This window comes from Macrosteles quadrilineatus, unplaced genomic scaffold, assembly GCF_028750875.1.
Source record: "Macrosteles quadrilineatus isolate MER2022 unplaced genomic scaffold, UCM_ALF_1.0 Scaffold_1__1_contigs__length_201487025, whole genome shotgun sequence".
Classification (NCBI taxonomy): domain Eukaryota; kingdom Metazoa; phylum Arthropoda; class Insecta; order Hemiptera; family Cicadellidae; genus Macrosteles; species Macrosteles quadrilineatus.
The window spans coordinates 37841482-37862483 of NW_026542594.1; the positions used below are offsets into that span (position 1 = coordinate 37841482).

Genomic DNA, 21002 nt, shown 5'->3' on the forward strand with positions numbered 1-21002 from the left:
ATGTCTTGTGTCTTGAGGTAGGTCTAGGAGTTCTCCAGGTAGACGGAGTTGGTGGCCAAAAACTAATTCGGCAGTAGATGCCTGAAGGTCTTCACGATATGCGCTGCGAATGCCGAGTAGTACAATGGGAAGTGCTTCAAGCCATGTTGAATCATTGTGGCACATGAGAGCTGCCTTAAACTGCCCATGGAATCTCTCGACTAAACCATTAACACAAGGGTGATAGCTGCAAGTTCTGATTCGCTCTGCACCGAAGGTCTTTCCAAGGGAACGAAATAATGCTGACTCAAATTGTTGTCCTTGATCAGTTGTGATGCGCAAAGGTGAGCCATAACGGGAAAACCAGCTCATCACCAGATCCTCAGCTACTTCTTCTGCGGTGATGGTTTTCAATGGATGAACTTCTGGCCATCTGGTGTAGCGGTCGATAGCTGTTAGGCAATATTTGTATGGTCCGGATGGTTGAAGTGGTCCTATGATGTCAATGTGAACATGATCAAATCTTGATGATGGGATTGAAAATGATCCATGGGGTGTAAATACATGACGGGAGATCTTAGCACGTTGACATTGCTCACAGGCTCGGGACCAGTTTCGACAGTCTTGTTGAATTCGGGGCCAAACAAAGCGATTAGAAACAAGTTTTGCCGAAGCTTTTATGCCAGGGTGACTTAGATTGTGTATAGAATTAAAAACTGAGCGTCTAAGGGGCTCAGGGACAAAGGGTCGTTGTACTGAAGTTGTTGTGTCACAGTATACATCAAGATCTGTTCCAGGAATTTTGACAAGCTTAAAATTAAGAGATGTCTATCCCTTAAGGATCTCTTGTAGCTAAGGGTCAGAGTCTTGATGATGTGCAAAAGTTTTGGCATCTACAATGCTGGGGGCTGTAGTTGATAATGAATCTACACGAGAAAATGCGTCAGCTACTAGGTTGGCCGATCCAGAAACATGTCTTATGTCTGTAGTAAATTGTGAAATTAATGTTAGTTGGTTTTGCTGAACAGGAGGTAGTTTTTCACGTTTTTGACTGAAGACAAATGTTATTGGCTTGTGGTCTGTGAAAACTATGCAATGATTTGCCTCAAGGTAGTGACGAAAGTGGCGAATGGCGGCATATACATCGAAAAGCTCGCGGTAATAGGCTGGCCAAAGAGATTGTTTTGGTGTCAGTTTCTGTGAAAAGTAGGAGAGATGTTCCCATGTATTATTGTCAACCATCTGCTGGAGTGCCAGCTCCTACATGCGTACTCGAGGCATCACAGAACAATGCGAGAGGGGCCTTGTGGTCAGGGTGAACAAGCAAGGTAGCATTGGAGAGATGTTCTATGCAGGATAAGAATGCACCATCCAATTCAGGAGTCCAATTTACAGGGTGGTTTCCACGTAGAGATGAGAGGGCCTCATGAAGAGCTGCTTGTTGCTTGGCTGCTGAAGGAATGAATCTGCGGTAGAAATTCATCATGCCGAGAAAACGACGCAAACCTTTTGCAGTGGAGGGGCGAGTGAATTGTTGCAGAGCCTCACCACGTTCAGGAAGTGGTCGAGTACCAGGAGACAATACCTCCTCATATCCTAGGAAGGTAACCTTTGGAGCTTTCAAAACAGTCTTATTTGCGTTAACGAGTATGCCATAATCAGAAAACCGATTGAATAGTGTTTGTAGATGGGCTTCATGTTCAGTCTCATCCTTATAAAAAACTAAGACGTTATCTATATAAGGAAATCAGAAGTCTAAACCAAAAACTACTTCATCGATGAAACGCTGAAAAGTTTGTCCTGCGTTGCGGAGGCCAAAGGACATGAAGGGGAATACAAACAATCCGAAGGGGGTTGTAATGGCTGTCTTCGGGATGTCTTCAGGGTTGACAGTGATTTGTGTATAGGCCTTCACTAGTATCACAGAGAAATACTTGTAACCTCTGAGAGAATGGGTGAAATCGTGGAAATGTCTAACAGGATATCTGTCAGGAATCGTCCTAGCATTGAGAGCACGGTAGTCTCCACAGGGGCGCCATCCATCAGGTTTCTTAGGGACCATATGAAGGGGTGATGACCAAGGTCCATCAGATCGACGTGCAGTACCATCGGAGAGCATGGCATCAAACTCGGCTTTGGCTATAACAAGCCGATCAGGAGCGAGTCGACGTGGACGAGGTTAAACTGGGGGGGCCAGGGGTCGTTGTGATGAAATGCAAGGTTGGATGGAGCACTTTTCTTGGTGTACCAGAGGGTCGGGTAATCATGGGAAATTCTGACAGTATTGATGAAGTTGGAGAATTGGGTGTGATAGTTTTGATGCTGAAATGAGGGATTGAGGTACATTGACAAAGAACAGAAAGGTTCGTTACACTGTCAATTAACCGTTGATTACGACAGTCAGGAAGCAATCCAAAGTGTGCTAAGAAGTCAGAGCCTATAATCAATGTATTAACATTAGCAATGACAAAATTCCATGTAAAAGCTCGTCTCAGCCCTACGTTTAATGTTAATGTCATCATACAGTAGGTGGGAATGGCAGAGTTTTTTGCTGCACGAAGTTCATATTCAATACGCTTTTGGTTCTTACAAACGAATGATTTAGGGAAACAGCATATGTCAGATCCAGTGTCAATTAAAAATTTTGTATTAGTTGTACGGTCGACGATTTTTAGGCGGCGCCCTCCAGCTTGGCAGTCAGCTGACGCCATTACTGGCTGCCTTTGGAGTTTGTCGGAGAAGTGAAATTACATGGTGGAATGCACTTCTCAGCTTGATAGCCAAAACGCTTGTGGTACCAGCATAGATTGGTTTGCTCTGCAGTGTCAGAGGACCTACGTCTGCAGTGTGTGGTACCTACGTGATAACGATTACTAGACAAACTCCTCTGACGTGACCAAGGTTGCCTGTCACGTAAGGAATCGGCATCTTTACGCATATTATTCATTTGCAACTCCAAAGCAGATAATTTTTTGATAAAACTTCAGTTAATTTTGGGTCATCAGAAAATGAAGATTTAGGATTTGGTGAAGTAACGGCATTCAAAGATGTAGGCCTACTAGTGGGAGAATGACAAAAAGATGCGTTAGGTTGGACTTCTAGAATTTTGTCGGCAGTAATTGCCAGTGTGTCGGTTTGAGCACTTGTTTGCACTTGCAAAATACTTTTTACATGAGCAGGAAGTCATACAGATACATACAGATAGTTTTCAGTAAACTATCTTGGATTGTGGTCGAACCTACTAGTGATCGAAGGTGGCGTAGGAACTGAGAAGAAGTTTTGTCCCCTAGTTCCTCCTCCACCAATAGCTGACGAATGCGTCGCTCCTCGGATAGACAACCGTCTTATTATTTCAGACTTGAGAGTAGAGTAAGGAGTTTCAACAGGTGGATCTATATTATAAGATCCTCCACTTCATTAGCATAGCGCTCATCAAGATGTGAAATTACATACGAGTATTTAGTTGATTCACTCGTAATGTGAGCCAGTGTAAACTGAGCCTCAACTTGGGCAAACCAGAGCCTTGGTTTCTCTTTCCAGAATGGAGGAAGTTTTATGCTTACCCGGTGGATGTGATGATCTTTATGTCGTTCATCGGGATCGGCTGTGGGGTCTGGCTGATGCTGTGGTGGAACTGGTAGAAGATCAGGTAGGTTGGCTTCTTGAGGATGTCCAGAAATGTGATTTTGTTCTTGTCTTCCATTCAAATCTTGAAGTTGTCTTTGTAGGTTGGCATTCTCACTCTCTAAATGGGCTAGGCGCTCCAAAAGTTCTTGGTCCATGATGTAGAACGATAATTTGGAGAAAGGTGAAAAATAAATGAAATTTTGGTAGAAGGTTGAAATTTAGTGTAGGAAAAACATCAATTTAGTTTGAAATCATTTACTTGTTAGTCGGGGTCACCATTTCTAGCGGATAGACTCGATAAAACAAATCATTCTAGTAAAAGGTTATTTAATTTACAGATAATAGTTTTGTGTAATCCACTAGATTGAAATCAGAAAAACTGTTGTGATAAACAAACGATTAAAATAAATACAGACCATATGGTTATTGTCATTGACAGTTTAGTGGCACCACAGGATATTAAGAATTTTCCAAAACCCAAATAGTTAACCATACAGCCACAATTTTGTCTTTTTACAACTTTTTTTTATATATTAATGTGTTTTAAAGTAAATATATATTTAGTACATAAATTACAATAAGAAGATCTATTGTAGGAAAGATTTAATTTTTAAATGTTTATTTTCAAAATGGCGGCCATTTAAAATTTTACAAATTAATAACATAATAACTACTCAGGTAAACAACAGTTATTTTTTTACAAGTTTATTACAATTACTAACGATACCAAATAAAATAAATTCGGTTCATATAAAGGGGAAACCCCTCATTTAAGAAAACGTGTATCAAACAATAGCTGCGATACCGGAAATTTAGTAACATCTGCCTAAATTAGTTAGTTAAATTTAGTTAGCTATAAAAGTCAGCTACTTTAATTGTTGGTTACCCAATGAGCGAAAATATTTTTTCATACTTGGTGTCTTAAAATACCCCCGCCGCAGCCAACCTGCAGACTGCGAATTTTCATTCACCCCGCTGCATTTCTACTAAAATATTCCCTAAAAATGGTCAGATTTATTTCCTATTTAAATAACATTAATTTTAGTGAGAAATAACTTAGGTTTGCTGCTTTTGGGAAGATATTGAGGTGTGTTTTTTATTAAAGTGTTGCTTAGTATGAAATAAACATAATTGCCAAATTTGATTAAAATACAGTATATCCATAAACAAGCAAACTACAAAAGTTTATTTATTATCCATAAGAATAACATGGAAATTTTAAATTTACAATTTTTTAATATCTCCGTAACCGTTGGGCATACAACAACGCTTCAATGTTTTTAGCAGAGTGTACCCATTGTGCCCGTCTGATCTCTTTATAGAAGGAGCAGTTGTTTACAATGTTTTGATAGTCTATGTCAAACATCGTATAATGTGATGTGCTGTAACTACCCTGGAACAACATCCTAGACTCTGCCAGTTCGCCGATGCTGGCCAGCAACACTGACCGACTGGCCAGCAGAGTGTGCCATTGTGCCCGTCTGATCTTTCTATAGAAGTAGCAGTTGTTTGCAATGTTTTGATAGTCTATGTCTAGAAAAATCGTATAAGTTGATGTGTTGTACTTGCCCTCCTAGACTCTTCCAGTTTGCCGATGCTGGCCAGCAACACTGACCGACTGGCCAGCAGAGTGTGCCATTGTGCCCGTGTGATCTCTCTATATAAGGAGCAGTTGTTTACAATGTTTTGATAGTCTATGTCTAGAAAAATCGTATTAGTTGATGTGTTGTACCTACCCTCCTAGACTCTGCCAGTTTGCCGATGCTGGCCAGCAAGACTGACCGACTGGCCAGCAGAGTGTGCCATTGTGCCCGTCTGATCTCCCTATAGAAGGAACAGTTACTGACAATGTCCATCTTGAACAAATCCATCTCCAGGACTTCCAGGCTAGAGGTGGCCGTTGCTACATCCTTGGCTGTGGCAAACAGCTCGTATCCCAACAAAAGGCCTATCACAAAGCTACACAAATCCAGGACACAAATGTAGGATTCTCAATAAACTACAAATTTTGCATGGCTTTCATTAGATATAATCAAATCATTTAAACAATAGAATTTATTTTCAGAATCTTCTAGGCTTGTTGCAATTAAAAAATGGTTTTGTAGGAGTCAGCACCATTCTGTTGGTGGTTATATTAAAGAACAATTCTGAACTCGCCAAGCAGCAATTACAATTAATTATTTTATGAGTTTATTTAAGTCATTATTGTCTTAGTTTGATAAGGTAATTAATTAATGATAATCATAAAAATGTGTGTTCCTTATTTATAATATCTTTGAATTATTAATTCGAGCGTCAAAAGGCTATGAAATACAGTAAAATATCACTAGGTGACTTTTAAAACAAGCTAACTTTTCTCAAGGAACCACGCTGGGCGCGTCTCTGAAAATAAATCTGAGAACTTATTGACCTATGTAATGGTACAAGGTTTTACTTATTTTCTCTTTACTTACTTATTTTTTCCATTTTATCAATCATAACTAACTATTTTATTTACTGTACTACCTTATTTTTTTCTTGTATCGTAGTGTAACTGTCCCTAGTGCTGTTACAACTGCAGGCGTTTCTATAATACGTTATTTCCCGAAAGTGTTATACAGCAGCAGAATTAATTTAGGCAAATCAATTAAAAAAGATTACAATAAACAGGTTCTGAAATAAATAACCAAAATATTCAATATTTCTGTTGTTTAGATAAATAACATGCAGGTTGAAAAGTGTGTGGGTATATGGTGTCGATAAGGACGGGGAACTGAGTTTTCACCGTATATTAGTTAGGTTTCAATTAATACCAAGATTCAAATTTATATTTCTTAATTTTGCATTTAGTCCAGTCAAGGAATGAGGTGTAGAGTGCGTGAGCAGGTAACTAAGCGATTCCTTCAGAAACTTGTTCAGGGGGCTTAGGGTGTTAACATACCAAAAGTCCTGACTCCTAGGTGGTGAGCCAGGGGGTGGAGGGGGGAAAAAGGGGGGGGAGAAAGGTACGCATTTTGGGTTTTTTGATTATATCTCGAAAACTATCAACTTTTTGTATACTATAGTAAATTATAAAATTGAAGAAGATTAAATTTTCTACAAGAAAAGTATATAATGTGTTTATTTTGGTTCAACAGATTACGAGTTATAACTTATTTAATTGATATCTTATTAAAATACTCCTTCCATAAGAAATACATGTAAATTAGTATGCGAAATGGGGCGAATCCTATCCGCCCAAAGGAAATATAAATGATATTCTGGAAATCTTGACAAAATTTCCAGTAATTTGACACTTTAATCATTAAAATTGATCCAAAATTAAGGCGAGGGCGAGGTAACAAAATGTCGAGTTTTGGTGTTGTTTTATTGGAAATATAAAAAAAAACCTTAAATCATCCCATTTTTAAACGCTCACCCTCGCTTTAATTTTTGACAAAATTTCATTATTAAAGTGTCAAATTACTGGAAATTTTGTCAAGATTTCCAGAATATCATTTATATTTCCTTTGGGCGGATAGGATTCGCCCCATTTCGCATACTAATTTACATGTATTTCTTATGGAAGGAGTATTTTAATAAGATATCAATTAAATAAGTTATAACTCGTAATCTGTTGAACCAAAATAAACACATTATATACTTTTCTTGTAGAAAATTTAATCTTCTTCAATTTTATAATTTACTATAGTATACAAAAAGTTGATAGTTTTCGAGATATAATCAAAAAACCCAAAATGCGTACTTTCCCCCCCCCTTTTTCCCCCCTCCACCCCCTGGCTCACCACCTAGGAGTCAGGACTTTTGGTATGTTAATACCCTTAGCCCCCTGAACAAGTTTCTGAAGGAATTGCTTAGTTACCTGCTCACGCACTCTACACCTACTTTTGGATCATTCATTGACTGGACTAATTGGAGCTTTTCTTTTTACATGTATCTATTTCACTTTCTGTACTGATAATTTAAGAGTGCGTGGTCCCTTCACACCCAATAAAAGCAGTTTCCCCAGTTGGGGATCAGAATGAGGAAAGCAGGCTGGTACAGTCGCAGAGCATGGGTATCCGGTCCCCACTCTCGGATTCAATTGCTGCCAGTCACCAATGGATTTTTTTCTAAGTCTAAGAGATAATTCTTATCCCCCTAGGTCAGATTGAGGTAATTTGATAACGGTTCTAGGTCATAGCCTAACGTAGTAGAATGTGAGGTGGGACAACAAATTTGTGTATTCTTCTAAAAAAAGCATTCTCAATATGTGTAAAAATGCATTTCAATTAATCGGAATTTGCAATCTGAGTTGGTTCAGTCCCTTTAAAACGTCAGTAGGGGTATCCAAAGACACCGGGGAGAAGAAAATGCGCAATATTATTTTTTTGGGTAATTTTTTTGAACTTATTACCAGTATTCATATTTTTTTTAGTATTGATGAGTCAACCTAAAAGGTTTTTAGTTGAATTGATTCAAATAATACTTGTAACACTATTTTGGTTAGGTTTTCATAATTAACATTGCTTGTCACAACAATCTTATGACCTCATCTGAATCATGAAGGATACTCTTAATATCGTTGCTCTAGCGGGATACGATGAGATGATGACCTCACGACCACGGGAGAATTTCAAAATATTTTCATAATAACGGGAGGTGATGATGATGTCCTGTGACCAGGGGGGGTGTCGGGATGTTGCCGGATTCACATAGAGCGATGATGGTGTTTCGTGGTCGTGGGAGAATTGAGAGATATTCCCGTGATCACGGGAGATGACATCCATGATTCACGGACGTGGGAATAGGTGGTGTTCTCAATTGTGCCACGAGCACAGGATATGTTATGAATGTCGCCATGATAGCGGAAGTATATCTTTATAGGGTGGAACATAATTAAGGGTTTTTTGAGAGGAAAACTAGTTTAATTGGCAGCAAGTTCCTTTTTAGTTTAGAAGTTCCATTTCCTCTAGTCCCGTAGCGCCTCTTGTGGTCTTCTGTTTGACCGATATAGACTAGTCACTTAAAACATTTTAAAATGCAAAGTTCGCAAAAATTCCTAATTATGACTTTTTGGTATGTTGTTTGGATACATAAGAGTAATGTAAAACCAAGTTTGGAGCTTCAAAAGACCTGTGCTCGCTGCTCGGTGGTCGATAAAACTCAATTTCCTTGTACTATTTTAATCTTTTAAAAAAATCTCGAAAACCATATCATAGATGTCTTAGATGACTGGTCTATATATAACCATTTCTGATTTGGGTTAAGAGACCCTCATTTATTCTCTTTAATAAGCATGATCATTTCAAAATGGCGTGACTATATCATCGTCTCCTTAATTTTGAATTGCAAAAAAAGAATTTTTCTAATAAATAATTCGTATTGCCTATTAGCTTTTTTGTTCCTTTATGGGTAAATGTTATACATTTGGTTTTATTGTGGGAAGGAGGCAGACAGCTAAGTTTTATGGGGTTAAAAGGGGCAGCAGTGGGCACCTCTGGTCAAAGCGGCCTAGTGGATACCTACTTGTCAAAGGTAAGGTGGCTGATGTTCCTAACCTGGTCCTGTAGTCTATACAGGAGACATGTCCGCTCCCTCGGGAGTAACAGCTCGGAGACGTTCCAGAGGTATGGAGTCTCCAGGCCCTCCAGCCACTGGGCCTTCACAACCATTGGGAGGAAACTCTACACACACACATAACCTGCATTATGTTGTACCTAACATCTCATTACCATGTGAAATGACAGTTTTAGAACAAAGTGCACTGATGACAAGTACAACAGGTTTCCGTTGAATAAGCCAAATTTTTAACCAAGGCAAAACGAAAGAATTACTTACTGTAGCATATAGCATCTTTAATGCCACGTCAAATATCATAATACCAAAAACAAAACAAAAAGATGTTTTAATATTTTGGCAGCAAAACAAAGCTCTCAGAGTGGCTCATTCAACTATTTACTATTTGAGTAAGAAATTAAGGCTACAGCAGCTGGTCCATGTAGATAGGATGTCTAGTTTTATCATAAGCATCTAGACTGCCAGTGCAACTCCTAGGATCGTGGATCAGATCGAAAAACCCCCACCACCGCTCCGTGCCGATGGCGTGACGTCAACCATTACTGCAACGATACGGAGCAGAGTCATGAGCCTTAGTGGTGAGGTGGATAGCGTGCCGGGCTGATAATCTGAAGGTACCGGGTTCGTATCCCGCTGGTAGCTCTAACTTTTTGTCAACAATTTTTTTCATATCAGCAAGTTTGGTTGGTTTGGTTAGGTTATGACAGTTTAATTTTATAATTAAAAAATTATAAAATTTAATTTGAGACATTTATAATTTTATTTTTAGAACAGAGCTATTTTTTCGATTAGTAAACCTTTATTCGAGTTTATCATTATCAGCAAGTTTGGTTAGGTTATGACAGTTTAATTATATTTAATTTAAATTTAACCTACAAATTATACGTTTTGACAGCAACAGTGATGGATAAGCTATGCTAATGCGCCGGTATGATTCGGAAGCGTACGACATGGTGCGGTGATGCCACAGCGCCTCTGATCCACGATCCTCGGAGTTGCACTGGCAGTCTAGACGCTAGTTACTTTATCATTAACAAGTCAAAGGTTTTACTCAACGCTGTTATAAATAGAAAACGCCACAATACAGACTACTTGGTCGAGATGGGGATTGTTTTGAGGATTGGGGATGGATGGATCAGTCAATAATCGACACAGTAACTGTTATAAAATTTGTATTTTCATGTATATTTAAGTATGCTAGCACAAAATTATCAAAAACTAAATCTAATTGAAGATATTAAAGCTAACAGCTTAACCTTTACAAAAAATACTGTACGAATCTGACATTATAATATCCGTGTTGTTCTGGCTATCACACGACACTAATTTACTGATGTGGATTTTTTTACTTATTTAGAAAAAAAACTGCTTATAGATCACTATACAACTTGACATTAACCATGCAATATTTTCTTTTAAGAATCCATGGATATGTTATTCAATTTAAAATTTATTTTCTCATGGATACAAATAGATTGCAGCCTGTCTCAAATAGTCTACCTGACCTAAATATATTTCTAAACCAATTATACAAACTTCCAAAACACTTTATAGAACCCGTAAAACAGTGCACCTAGATAATTCGCCCCGAAATAATATTTACGTAAAACATACCATTAATAAAAAGAAGAAAAAGATGCTTTTGTATTTTGAGTTAGTGTTCTTCCATGCAAATTCGAATTACAACTAAAGCACTCAAAAACGTTGCCAAAGTCAAATCTTAGAAATCATAAACCAAGAGTTATAACTAACTCTTTAATTAACTCTTGGATATATTCTTGGATTCTTGTATATATTTTGTTTGGGATAGGCAATAGCAATGGTTGGCACAATACCACACGGTACTGAAAATTCAACATGGAATTCAGTCTGTCCCACAATGTTTATTGACACTATTTCTTAAATCTAAAGGGGATGAATCAGAGATGTTGTTTTTTGACTTGCAAAAAAAACTTTAGAAATACCAGCAATCTATATATATAAAACGCTAAGCCGATTTTTGTAAACAGAACTCCTCCCTCATTTTTGGACCGATTTTGATGATTAAAGTGTCAAATGAATGGCCCTGATATGTAGTTTTGCAAAGTCTTTTTCGTTTTTTGAAATCTTTATTAGTTTGGGCAGGATCCTCCACCAAAGTTGGATTTTCTCCCATAAGATTAACATGGGGGAATCTAAATATTTAATTGGAAACTTTGTCTCCATGAATTTGAGAGAACGACTGGGCGTAGAAACTTGGTAGAGGTGTCCAAAGAAAGGTCTTGGTCCCTAGATGAGTTACCAAAATAAAAACTAAGTGAATCCCGTTAGGGCTCTGCCCCAGAAGCCCTTAAAGATCCCTCCACAGATTTGTTTACATTTTGTCCATGTGGATAATACTTTTTAATGAAACAGCTGTTAATTTAAAATCTATATAATTAATACGCTACACGAAAGTTTGTCGGTTGAACTCCTCCGCCATTTCTTAACCGATTTTATCCATTGACGTCTCATTGGAAAGAGCGTGTCGCGTAGATTTGCAAACTGACCTTACATTTTTGAAAAAGTCCCTTGGGCTCTGCCCCAGTGGCTTTGAAAGTTCCCATGTTATCCTTATGAAGAACATAATTGTTTACATTTTGATCAGCTGTATAATTTTATTGCTGTTATTTACTTTTTAATTCAATGAAACACATTGAGTACATTTATTTACTATTTGAGTTTGTGTAAACATAACCCCCAAGACGGATCGTGTTAGTATGGTTGTATCTTAAATTTGTGTATTTATCGTTGTTTTGTGTCGCTATGATGGATTGTGTTAGCATGATTGTAACTTAAATTTGTGCATTTATCGTTGTTTTGTGTAGCTATAATTTGTTTATTATTTGTTGTTTATTCCTTATGTCTCTGACGCAACGACAACGAAACATAGACAGGAAGCGCAATCGTTATAACGACCGCAGCAGAACAGTGGCGCGTAAAAGGCTTAACTCATCACAGTCTGAACCTGGACCTGGACACTATTAGGTTACAAATGCGCCCTAACACTACCCCAAAACGACTTTTCGTTCTCAATTTGCCCTCTATTAATGACCTGTGTTGCCTGGACAGTGAGGCATTTTGAGAAGGAGAGAACCGTCCGGAATGCTTTAGGTTTATCAATAACGAAGATAAACAGGGTCTGAGTTACACAACGGTAATATTTGAGTTGATCTTTTAAACTCATTGTTAATATGACTGTTATTCCATCTGAAATAACTCCTGTAATACTTTGTTATTGCTCGAATTCGAGCAACATGTACACTAGTATACAATAAACCCCAAATCAATAAAATATTACGTAAACTCTCAAACAGTACACTACCCTTATAAACATGGTGCAGATAATGTCATCTCTAAGCATAGGATTCAATTCCCGCATTGTTGACGGAGTCAACATTATTATCCAAGAGGTATTGCCGATGGCTATTGTATTGGAGCTATCACGTTAGTTAAGAATCTTGTTCTATTTCTTTAATATTGTATTTAAATCAACTTAAATAATTTAGATACCTTTTCTACTAAATATTCTTCACTACAACATTATCTGCAGCCAAAATAGGTTAAAAAATCTTATTTCGTATCAAGATTTGTGTATTTTCAAAATAAACTTATCACACACTTTTTTAAAAAATTCTATATTTCGGCATTAGCCTTCTTCAGGAACAAACACAATAACAAATAGAAGTGTTTACCACTCTGAATCATATGGTTTTAGCAAAAATCCAAAATACATATAATTTATGAAGAAATAAAAAAGAAAATGTTTTGATAGAAAGAAAGAAAAAAAATTTATATATGTATATATATACTATCTCAAATTTAGACCAGAAGGTGTTTTAGATTTAAGTATTAATTGATGAGCTTGCTCAAGCTGTCTTAATTTCAAGTCTGGTGCGTCTTTTGCCAATTTTCTTATTCCTTTTAATGAATAACATTGTTCAAAATTTTGAGAATGCTCTCTCGCATGAATAGCCACAGGTTTTTGTTTATCAGGATGGTTTACATCATATCTGTGGCCATGCATACGAACTCTTAGAGCATTTGTGGTTTTGCCAATGTAGTCTTTAGGACAATTTTTGCATGAAATTTGGTAAATTACATTAGTAGACTCACAGGTGATGTTACTATTTATGTTATAACATCTTTTTGTTTGCCTGCTTGTGAAAGTTTTTGATGGGATGATTAATTTGCAAGTGGCACATCGTGGTTTGTTGCATTGATTACAGCCCGAAGGTTTTGCTGAGGGTTGGGAAGTGGGAGGTAGTTTGGGTTTTGAAAGAATGTCTTTTAAGTTAGGAGCTTTTTTGAATATTAGTCTTGGGGGTTTGGAAAACAAATTATGGGTCAGAGGTGAATTTGAAAGAATATTATGTGCCACTCTTAAAACATTATTAACTTTGTAAAGGCCAGGAAAGTATTGGGTGATGAATTTTGGATCTTTCTTGAAATTATCTGTGTTAGGATTTTTTGAGCTTCTTATTTGACTGTCTATTAAATTTTTAGGATAACCTCTTCTGTTAAGTGAATTGCTGAGTTTTTCAATATAATTTTGGTAATCACGATTTTCAGAACAAAGGTTTTTTGCTCGTATTGATAGGCTTTTTGGTATGGATTTTTTAATGTGTGCAGGATGACAGCTTGAGTAAGCTAAGTAATCCATTGTATTCGTATCTTTTACATGGATTTTGGATTTTAACATACCATCTCTGGTTTTTGTTAGAGATGGTATGTTAAAATCCAAAATCCATGTAAAAGATACGAATACAATGGATTACTTAGCTTACTCAAGCTGTCATCCTGCACACATTAAAAAATCCATACCAAAAAGCCTATCAATACGAGCAAAAAACCTTTGTTCTGAAAATCGTGATTACCAAAATTATATTGAAAAACTCAGCAATTCACTTAACAGAAGAGGTTATCCTAAAAATTTAATAGACAGTCAAATAAGAAGCTCAAAAAATCCTAACACAGATAATTTCAAGAAAGATCCAAAATTCATCACCCAATACTTTCCTGGCCTTTACAAAGTTAATAATGTTTTAAGAGTGGCACATAATATTCTTTCAAATTCACCTCTGACCCATAATTTGTTTTCCAAACCCCCAAGACTAATATTCAAAAAAGCTCCTAACTTAAAAGACATTCTTTCAAAACCCAAACTACCTCCCACTTCCCAACCCTCAGCAAAACCTTCGGGCTGTAATCAATGCAACAAACCACGATGTGCCACTTGCAAATTAATCATCCCATCAAAAACTTTCACAAGCAGGCAAACAAAAAGATGTTATAACATAAATAGTAACATCACCTGTGAGTCTACTAATGTAATTTACCAAATTTCATGCAAAAATTGTCCTAAAGACTACATTGGCAAAACCACAAATGCTCTAAGAGTTCGTATGAATGGCCACAGATATGATGTAAACCATCCTGATAAACAAAAACCTGTGGCTATTCATGCGAGAGAGCATTCTCAAAATTTTGAACAATGTTATTCATTAAAAGGAATAAGAAAATTGGCAAAAGACGCACCAGACTTGAAATTAAGACAGCTTGAGCAAGCTCATCAATTAATACTTAAATCTAAAACACCTTCCGGTCTAAATTTGAGATAGTATATATATACATATATATATATATATAAATTTTTTTTTCTTTCTTTCTATCAAAACATTTTCTTTTTTATTTCTTCATAAATTATATGTATTTTGGATTTTTGCTAAAACCATATGATTCAGAGTGATAAACACTTCTATTTGTTATTGTGTTTGTTCCTGAAGAAGGCTAATGCCGAAATATAAAAATTTTTTAAAAAGTGTGTGATAAGTTTATTTTGAAAATGATTAAGCCGTTTGGCAATATTATGAAGAAACAAGATTTGTGTATGATACTGTTGTAATAAACTGATTTTGCTAGTGGGATAAAAGAAAAGTAAGAACTGTTAAAGAACCATTTAATAGACTAATAGTTTGTTTACATAACAACTTAAACAAACTAACATTATAATAATCAGAATTACATTATACAGCTGTAACTGACTGAGTAAATCATTTTTTTTCTCAACACTTCCCCTAAAAAATGACACTTTACTCAGACAAGAAAACTGCTGCTCATGTATCCTTACATCTTGAAGTATTCTCTTGAGCCACACTGCTTCCCCTACAGCCAAACTTGCAGCAATCTGCAGCAATCAACTCAAATTCTGTAGTTGACAAAGCTACACATTTCTGACGTTTACTACACCAGAACACCGGACTGAGCACCTTTATTTCCTCATCCATCGCCTTGACCCAATGATGAGAATCCTTGCATGTCACCGCTTCCTTGCACTTAGTAGGTTCTGCAACACATGTCAAAAGGGCACAATCAGCAATTTTCACAGGAGGCTTCAATTTTGACCTGTCTCTGAAACTATACCTCTGTCCTTCTTCGTCAGCTAAACTTGCAGTTGTTGAAGAGTTGGTTTCAGTTGTAGGAAACTTTTTGTTTTGTTCCACAGGCTCCTTGAAGTCAACAAAGTATTGATTGCCACCAACTGATAACACAGGCATTGGGCCACAAACATCAGCATTTATGCGATCACCATGTTGATTAACAAGTATTTTGCGAGTACCAAAACTCAACCGATGCATTTTTCCAACAACACAAGCGTCACATATCTCAGACTTAGTACCTGAATTTGAGAATTCAATACCATTTTTCTTTAGGTATGTCAAAACATATCGCTTGTTTTGATGCCCTAATCTCTCATGCCACAGTTGTAAATCATCTCTCAAAGCAACTTGAGCTTCAGCATCTTTAATAGGAATAACTTTCATATTCATAATGAAAAATCCATTCTTTCTATGTGATTGAGCAACCAAAACACCTTTCTTGAAAAAATTACATTTGTCCTTGCTGAAAGTAGAAATTATACCTTTGTCCAACGTAGAGGAAATTGAAAATAAGTTCTTGCCTACTTCAGGAACATACCAAACATCTTCCAAATGATTTCTCTGGCATTTTCCTCCCACAATCATCTCTACAATTATGTTTCCCTTGCCGAGTGCTTCCATGGTTTGACCATTTCCAACTCCAACATGCTTAACTTTTGAAAATGCCTCATACGTCACAAACCATGATCTGTTCATTGTCATATGCTGCGTAGCTCCAGAATCTACAATCCAATTACATTCTTCGATGCATTCTTGTGAGCGATCACAATGTCCAACAAAAGCACTTCCAGGTTTTAGTGACTGACATTAGGACAATCCCTCTTCATGTGACCAAGCTGGTTACATGAAAAGCATTTAGGTCTCCATTTCTTTTTCTTATTTTCAGCCCCAACATCACTGACGGTAATTATGCTTGATGTTGATTCCACACGGTTAGAGTTAGGTTGTGAGAAAGTTTTATGTTTTGAACCAGTGTAAAATGCAGCATTAGACTCCTTTACACCTCCAACTTCTCGCTCCTTCATTCTCATTTCAACCGTACACAGTCTCTCTCTCTCAATAATGACAGTGTCCTCAGATCCTTCGGTACAGACTCCCAAGCGTTAATGAATTCACTATATTCACAGGGCAACGTATTCAACACCCTATTTAGGAATAATGAATCAGGAAGCTTAACTTTATCTTCTTTCCAAGTTTCGTCCTGTAGCTCAACCCAAAGTTTTTCCAGCTTTGCTATGTGTTTTACTACACTGTCAAGTGAGTCCTTTTCCTTAATTCCAAAGAATTCATTAAACAAGCGGTCTTGTCTCTGTTCAGTTCTCTGTTCAAAAATACTCAAAAGTTTCCCCCACATTTCCTGTGCAGTTGAACACATATTTATAAGCTGTCTTACTTGACTGCTAACAGACGAAACAATGATATTCTGTGCCAAAAATTCTTTCTTTTCAAGTACATCAACCTGTTTCTGATATTTGTCCATCTTTGAGGCATCTTCATCTTCACCTGGTTTCTCAGGGTATACAAGCTTTCCTTCAACAGCTTCCATTACACCATGAACTCGAAACTGTATGACTACTTGAAATTTCCAATCTATCCAATTGGATTGACCCTCCAGTTTATCAACTACATAAACTTTAGAAATTTCCATGGTAGACAAAATACTTGAAGACAACTGAACAAGATTTTTCAAGACAAATAACAATCAATCACAGTTTCTTTCACATACATCCTACTAACAAATCCAATAAATAAACACAGTTATTTGCGAGTCTGGGCCACCATAACCTGTTGTAATAAACTGATTTTGCTAGTGGGATAAAAGAAAAGTAAGAACTGTTAAAGAACCATTTAATAGACTAATAGTTTGTTTACATAACAACTTAAACCCAGAATTACATTATACAGCTGTAACTGACTGAGTAAATCATTTTTTATCTCAACAGATACTTTGTCATGTATACATTTAATTAGAACACATAGCAACATTTACATATCTTCTATTCCCTAAACTATTTGATAAAAAGAATTTGTAATCATGTTTTGTGGAATTCGGTGTAAAATTTCAGCACACTAACTTTTAAATACCGACTAAAATATGATATCCCAGATTTAAATATGATATAATTAATAAACTCATCAAGAAAACACTTGAATTCAACCTCAATCTAAAGGCCCGCCTTTGGTTTATGTGGTAATCCTTTTTGGTTAAAGTCTTTCAATATAGCCCAATTTATTAAAAAGAGTTAGGTAAGAATGTTTAGTTTCAGTCATTATGAGTTTAACTATGTTCTAATTCCACGCACATTGGTGCACATAATTTAGTAAAATAAATATTTGGGTAGAGGAGTTTTGGGATGGATTTGATTTCTCCAGTTCATTGAGCATGTTGTTGCTTTTTAAAGCAATCTCCAGTTTTAAGTACAGTCCAGTACCTACATAGTAAGGATATTGAAGTTGTTAGTTCCTTTATACTTATTTTGTTACAGAACCGAATTGCGAAGTTAACTAAAAAAATACCTTGGCGGATTACTGTAACTGAAACACGTTTATTTAACTACTTTTTTGCTCAACAAACTATACGTTTTTTTTTATTAAAATTTTTAAATCTCAAACAGTTAATTGAAACACTAGGGAGATGGGTTTTTAACAAAAAAGTATAGTTTAGGTAAAAAATACATACGGTATGCATCTGAATTAATAAAACTTAGTCGTTGGGGTTACTTGTTATAGCAATATAACTAACCTATCATACAACACAACATGAAAAAGCGTAGTCTATATTCACATTGTTATAAAACAAATACTATGACACTACAAGCCATTTATAATAATATTAGAAAAATTAAAGATGCTTACATACCGTATTGTTCACAAACCCATTAGGAAAATTTAAGTTATAATACTATGTATGATTTGGCTATGTAGAATATTAACAATACATTAATGAATTAAAACTCTAAAATCAGGCTGAACAATTAATACCAATCCCCCTTTTCACACTAGTCCTTAACAATCATCATCATCATCAACCTAGAGTTGTACAGTTTCTATTTCCGTTTCCTTCTCGGCCTGTATATATTTATCAAATGCCGGTGTTGTAGACACAAAAGGCCAATACTCTTCATACCAAGCTGCATACGCAGTTACTTGTTTTGTTACTCTTTGAAGTGGTTTTATTGGTTTCCTCGTAAAATGAAAATATTTGTGTTGCACGCCTAAACGCAAACTTTGTTCATCAATATTCTGTAAAAGTGTGCAAACTCAAGGGAATTAAAGATGGATTTAAAATTGAAAACTCCTAAATCGTAAGGATGGTGTTTTGTATCACTTTATTTCTTGAACTGTTTATGCCATTTTTGTTCTTTGTAAACATTCAATATAGGAATGATTTTGAAATGCATATTGGAATTGGCAATATATTGTTTTTTACTGGCTTAGGGGATATATCGTTACTATACATTTTCAACAATCTCAAAAACTAATTTTATTCATGTCAAGAGTTTTAGCAATTAATTTTTTCAAGAAAATTGCTTAAAAATTTAACTTAATACGCAAATATGTTTATTTATAATTCTATACATATATTTCTTCCACTTAAATACAATAAAACCTAACAGACCAACATGTATAATGGTAACAATAGTTACAACTTAATCGCAATCAAAGGTAGCTTACCAGTGAGACGTTCACTGTTCTAAAGACATCTCCTTTCTTGCTCAGGTCTTAAAATGAGCAAATCTTATCACTGACATCTCATCAATACATCTTAAATTAAACTAATTGTTTTGTGTTTTGATTAGGAACAGATCAAATGTTGCTGATATTTTTTTTTATAAAAGCTTTACCGATATAAATAAATTGTTCTTTATACTGTATGGGAAATTTGCCAACATACAGGGTGAGTTTTAATTGTCCCCCCCCCCCCGACTTTTTTCTACATTTTTTCAAATATAAATCCCAGGCCACTTCCAAACATTGTTGGGTAGTTAGTACTTAATTTTGATAGGGTGGTAATTTCCGGCCGCCATCTTGGATTCGCCATATTGGATCCAAAATATTTTTTTCAAATGTAAAGCTGGGGTTGTGACTCATTATTTTGAACTCAAATTTTACCCTGATTAAAATACCAAAACAGTTTTTAAAAATCTTGATCCATTCCAAAGTTATGAGGGTTTTTTAACTTTATTTTTAACCCATTTTAACATTGTGCATTTATAAACTAAGACAATAATATCAAAATATTGCTAGATAAAGATAAGTATACACTACCAGTCATTGTTGACCTATTTCCACTTGGTTATGACTGATGTATTTTTTTCTGCCGCCATCTTGGATCCGCCATTTTGAAATATGATATATTATTTTAATTACGAAGGAGGTGTTGTGACCCATCATTTCGAATTACTTTTTTAAGCTAAACTCAATGCCGCAACCCATTTTTTGTCAACAAAGTTTTCTTTAAGAAATATTGCAATTTGTTTGTTAAAAATGTCAATATTTCAGTAACGAAATGTGAAAATGAAAAAACGGACCGTGGAATTGAGTTCAGCTTAAAAAGGTGATTCGAAATGATAGGTCACAACACTCCCTTCATATTTAAAATAATTTATCACATTTCAAAATTGTGGATCCAAGATATTCCAAAAATTACATCCACCATAACCAAGTGAAAGTCGGTCGACAATGACTGGTGGTGTATACTGTACTTATCTTTATCTAGCACTATTTTGAGTTTATGGTCTTAGTTTGTAAATGCACAATGTTAAAATGGGCTAAAAATCTGTTATAAAAAACCCTCATAACTTTGAAATGGATCAAGATTTTCTTAAAATGTCTGTGGCATTGTAATCAGGGTAAAAATCTAGTTCAAAATAATGGGTCACAACGACTCACAACCCCACCTTTACATTTGAAAAAATATTTTGCATCCAATATGGCGAATCCAAGATGGAGCCGGAAATGACCACCTTGTCAAAATGAAGTACTTACTACCCAACAATGTTTAGAGAAGTTGTCTGGGATTGATATTTGAAAACATTTAGAAAAAAGTAGGGGGGACAATTAAAACTCACTCTGTATATTTATTTTCAACCCCTCTCCTGGAAATATGTTTATTAAATTAAATATCTGCAGATTCAAATTTAAGGTTGTTCTCATTTCAAAAAATCATTATTTTTAACATTTCACGATATTATTTGTTTTGTTTGCCATCAAAGTTAGAACTTACTTGTCAAATAAAATTTGGGAATAAATATACTACTTACTAGCTTATAAACAAACTCTATACGCGTTTCAGTAATATGTACTACCCGCCAGAGCACCATATTAGCCTAAATAGCTATTCATTAGAATCTCTATTTCCTACCTGCTAACACGAGAAGGTTGTTAGACTTTAAGCAA

At 35.8% G+C, this 21002-nt stretch overlaps 2 protein-coding genes across 3 annotated transcripts in view; both read right to left on the bottom strand.

Moving 5' to 3' along the window:
- LOC128983530 (uncharacterized) overlaps positions 1–19379 on the bottom strand; it is a 29058-nt gene extending 9679 nt beyond the window's left edge. For both annotated transcript variants that reach the window (XM_054402834.1, XM_054402833.1), the window contains exons 1-3: positions 19278–19379; positions 9094–9251; positions 5343–5565 (exon numbers count right to left, since the gene is read on the bottom strand). In XM_054402834.1, the coding sequence (XP_054258809.1) occupies positions 5343–5565; positions 9094–9239 (369 nt within the window). In that variant the 5' untranslated portion in view covers positions 9240–9251; positions 19278–19379. The remainder of the gene's footprint in view (positions 1–5342; positions 5566–9093; positions 9252–19277) is intronic.
- On the bottom strand, positions 16630–17148 carry LOC128996161 (uncharacterized). The gene has a single exon (XM_054421302.1). The coding sequence runs from the start codon at positions 17146–17148 to the stop codon at positions 16630–16632; it is 519 nt and encodes a 172-aa protein (XP_054277277.1).
- Positions 19380–21002: the final 1623 nt, after the last annotated feature.

Bases quoted from the DNA above. Each gene is read 5' to 3' on its own strand.
- LOC128996161 (XM_054421302.1), bottom strand. From the start codon at position 17,148: ATGGAAGCTGTTGAAGGAAAGCTTGTATACCCTGAGAAACCAGGTGAA.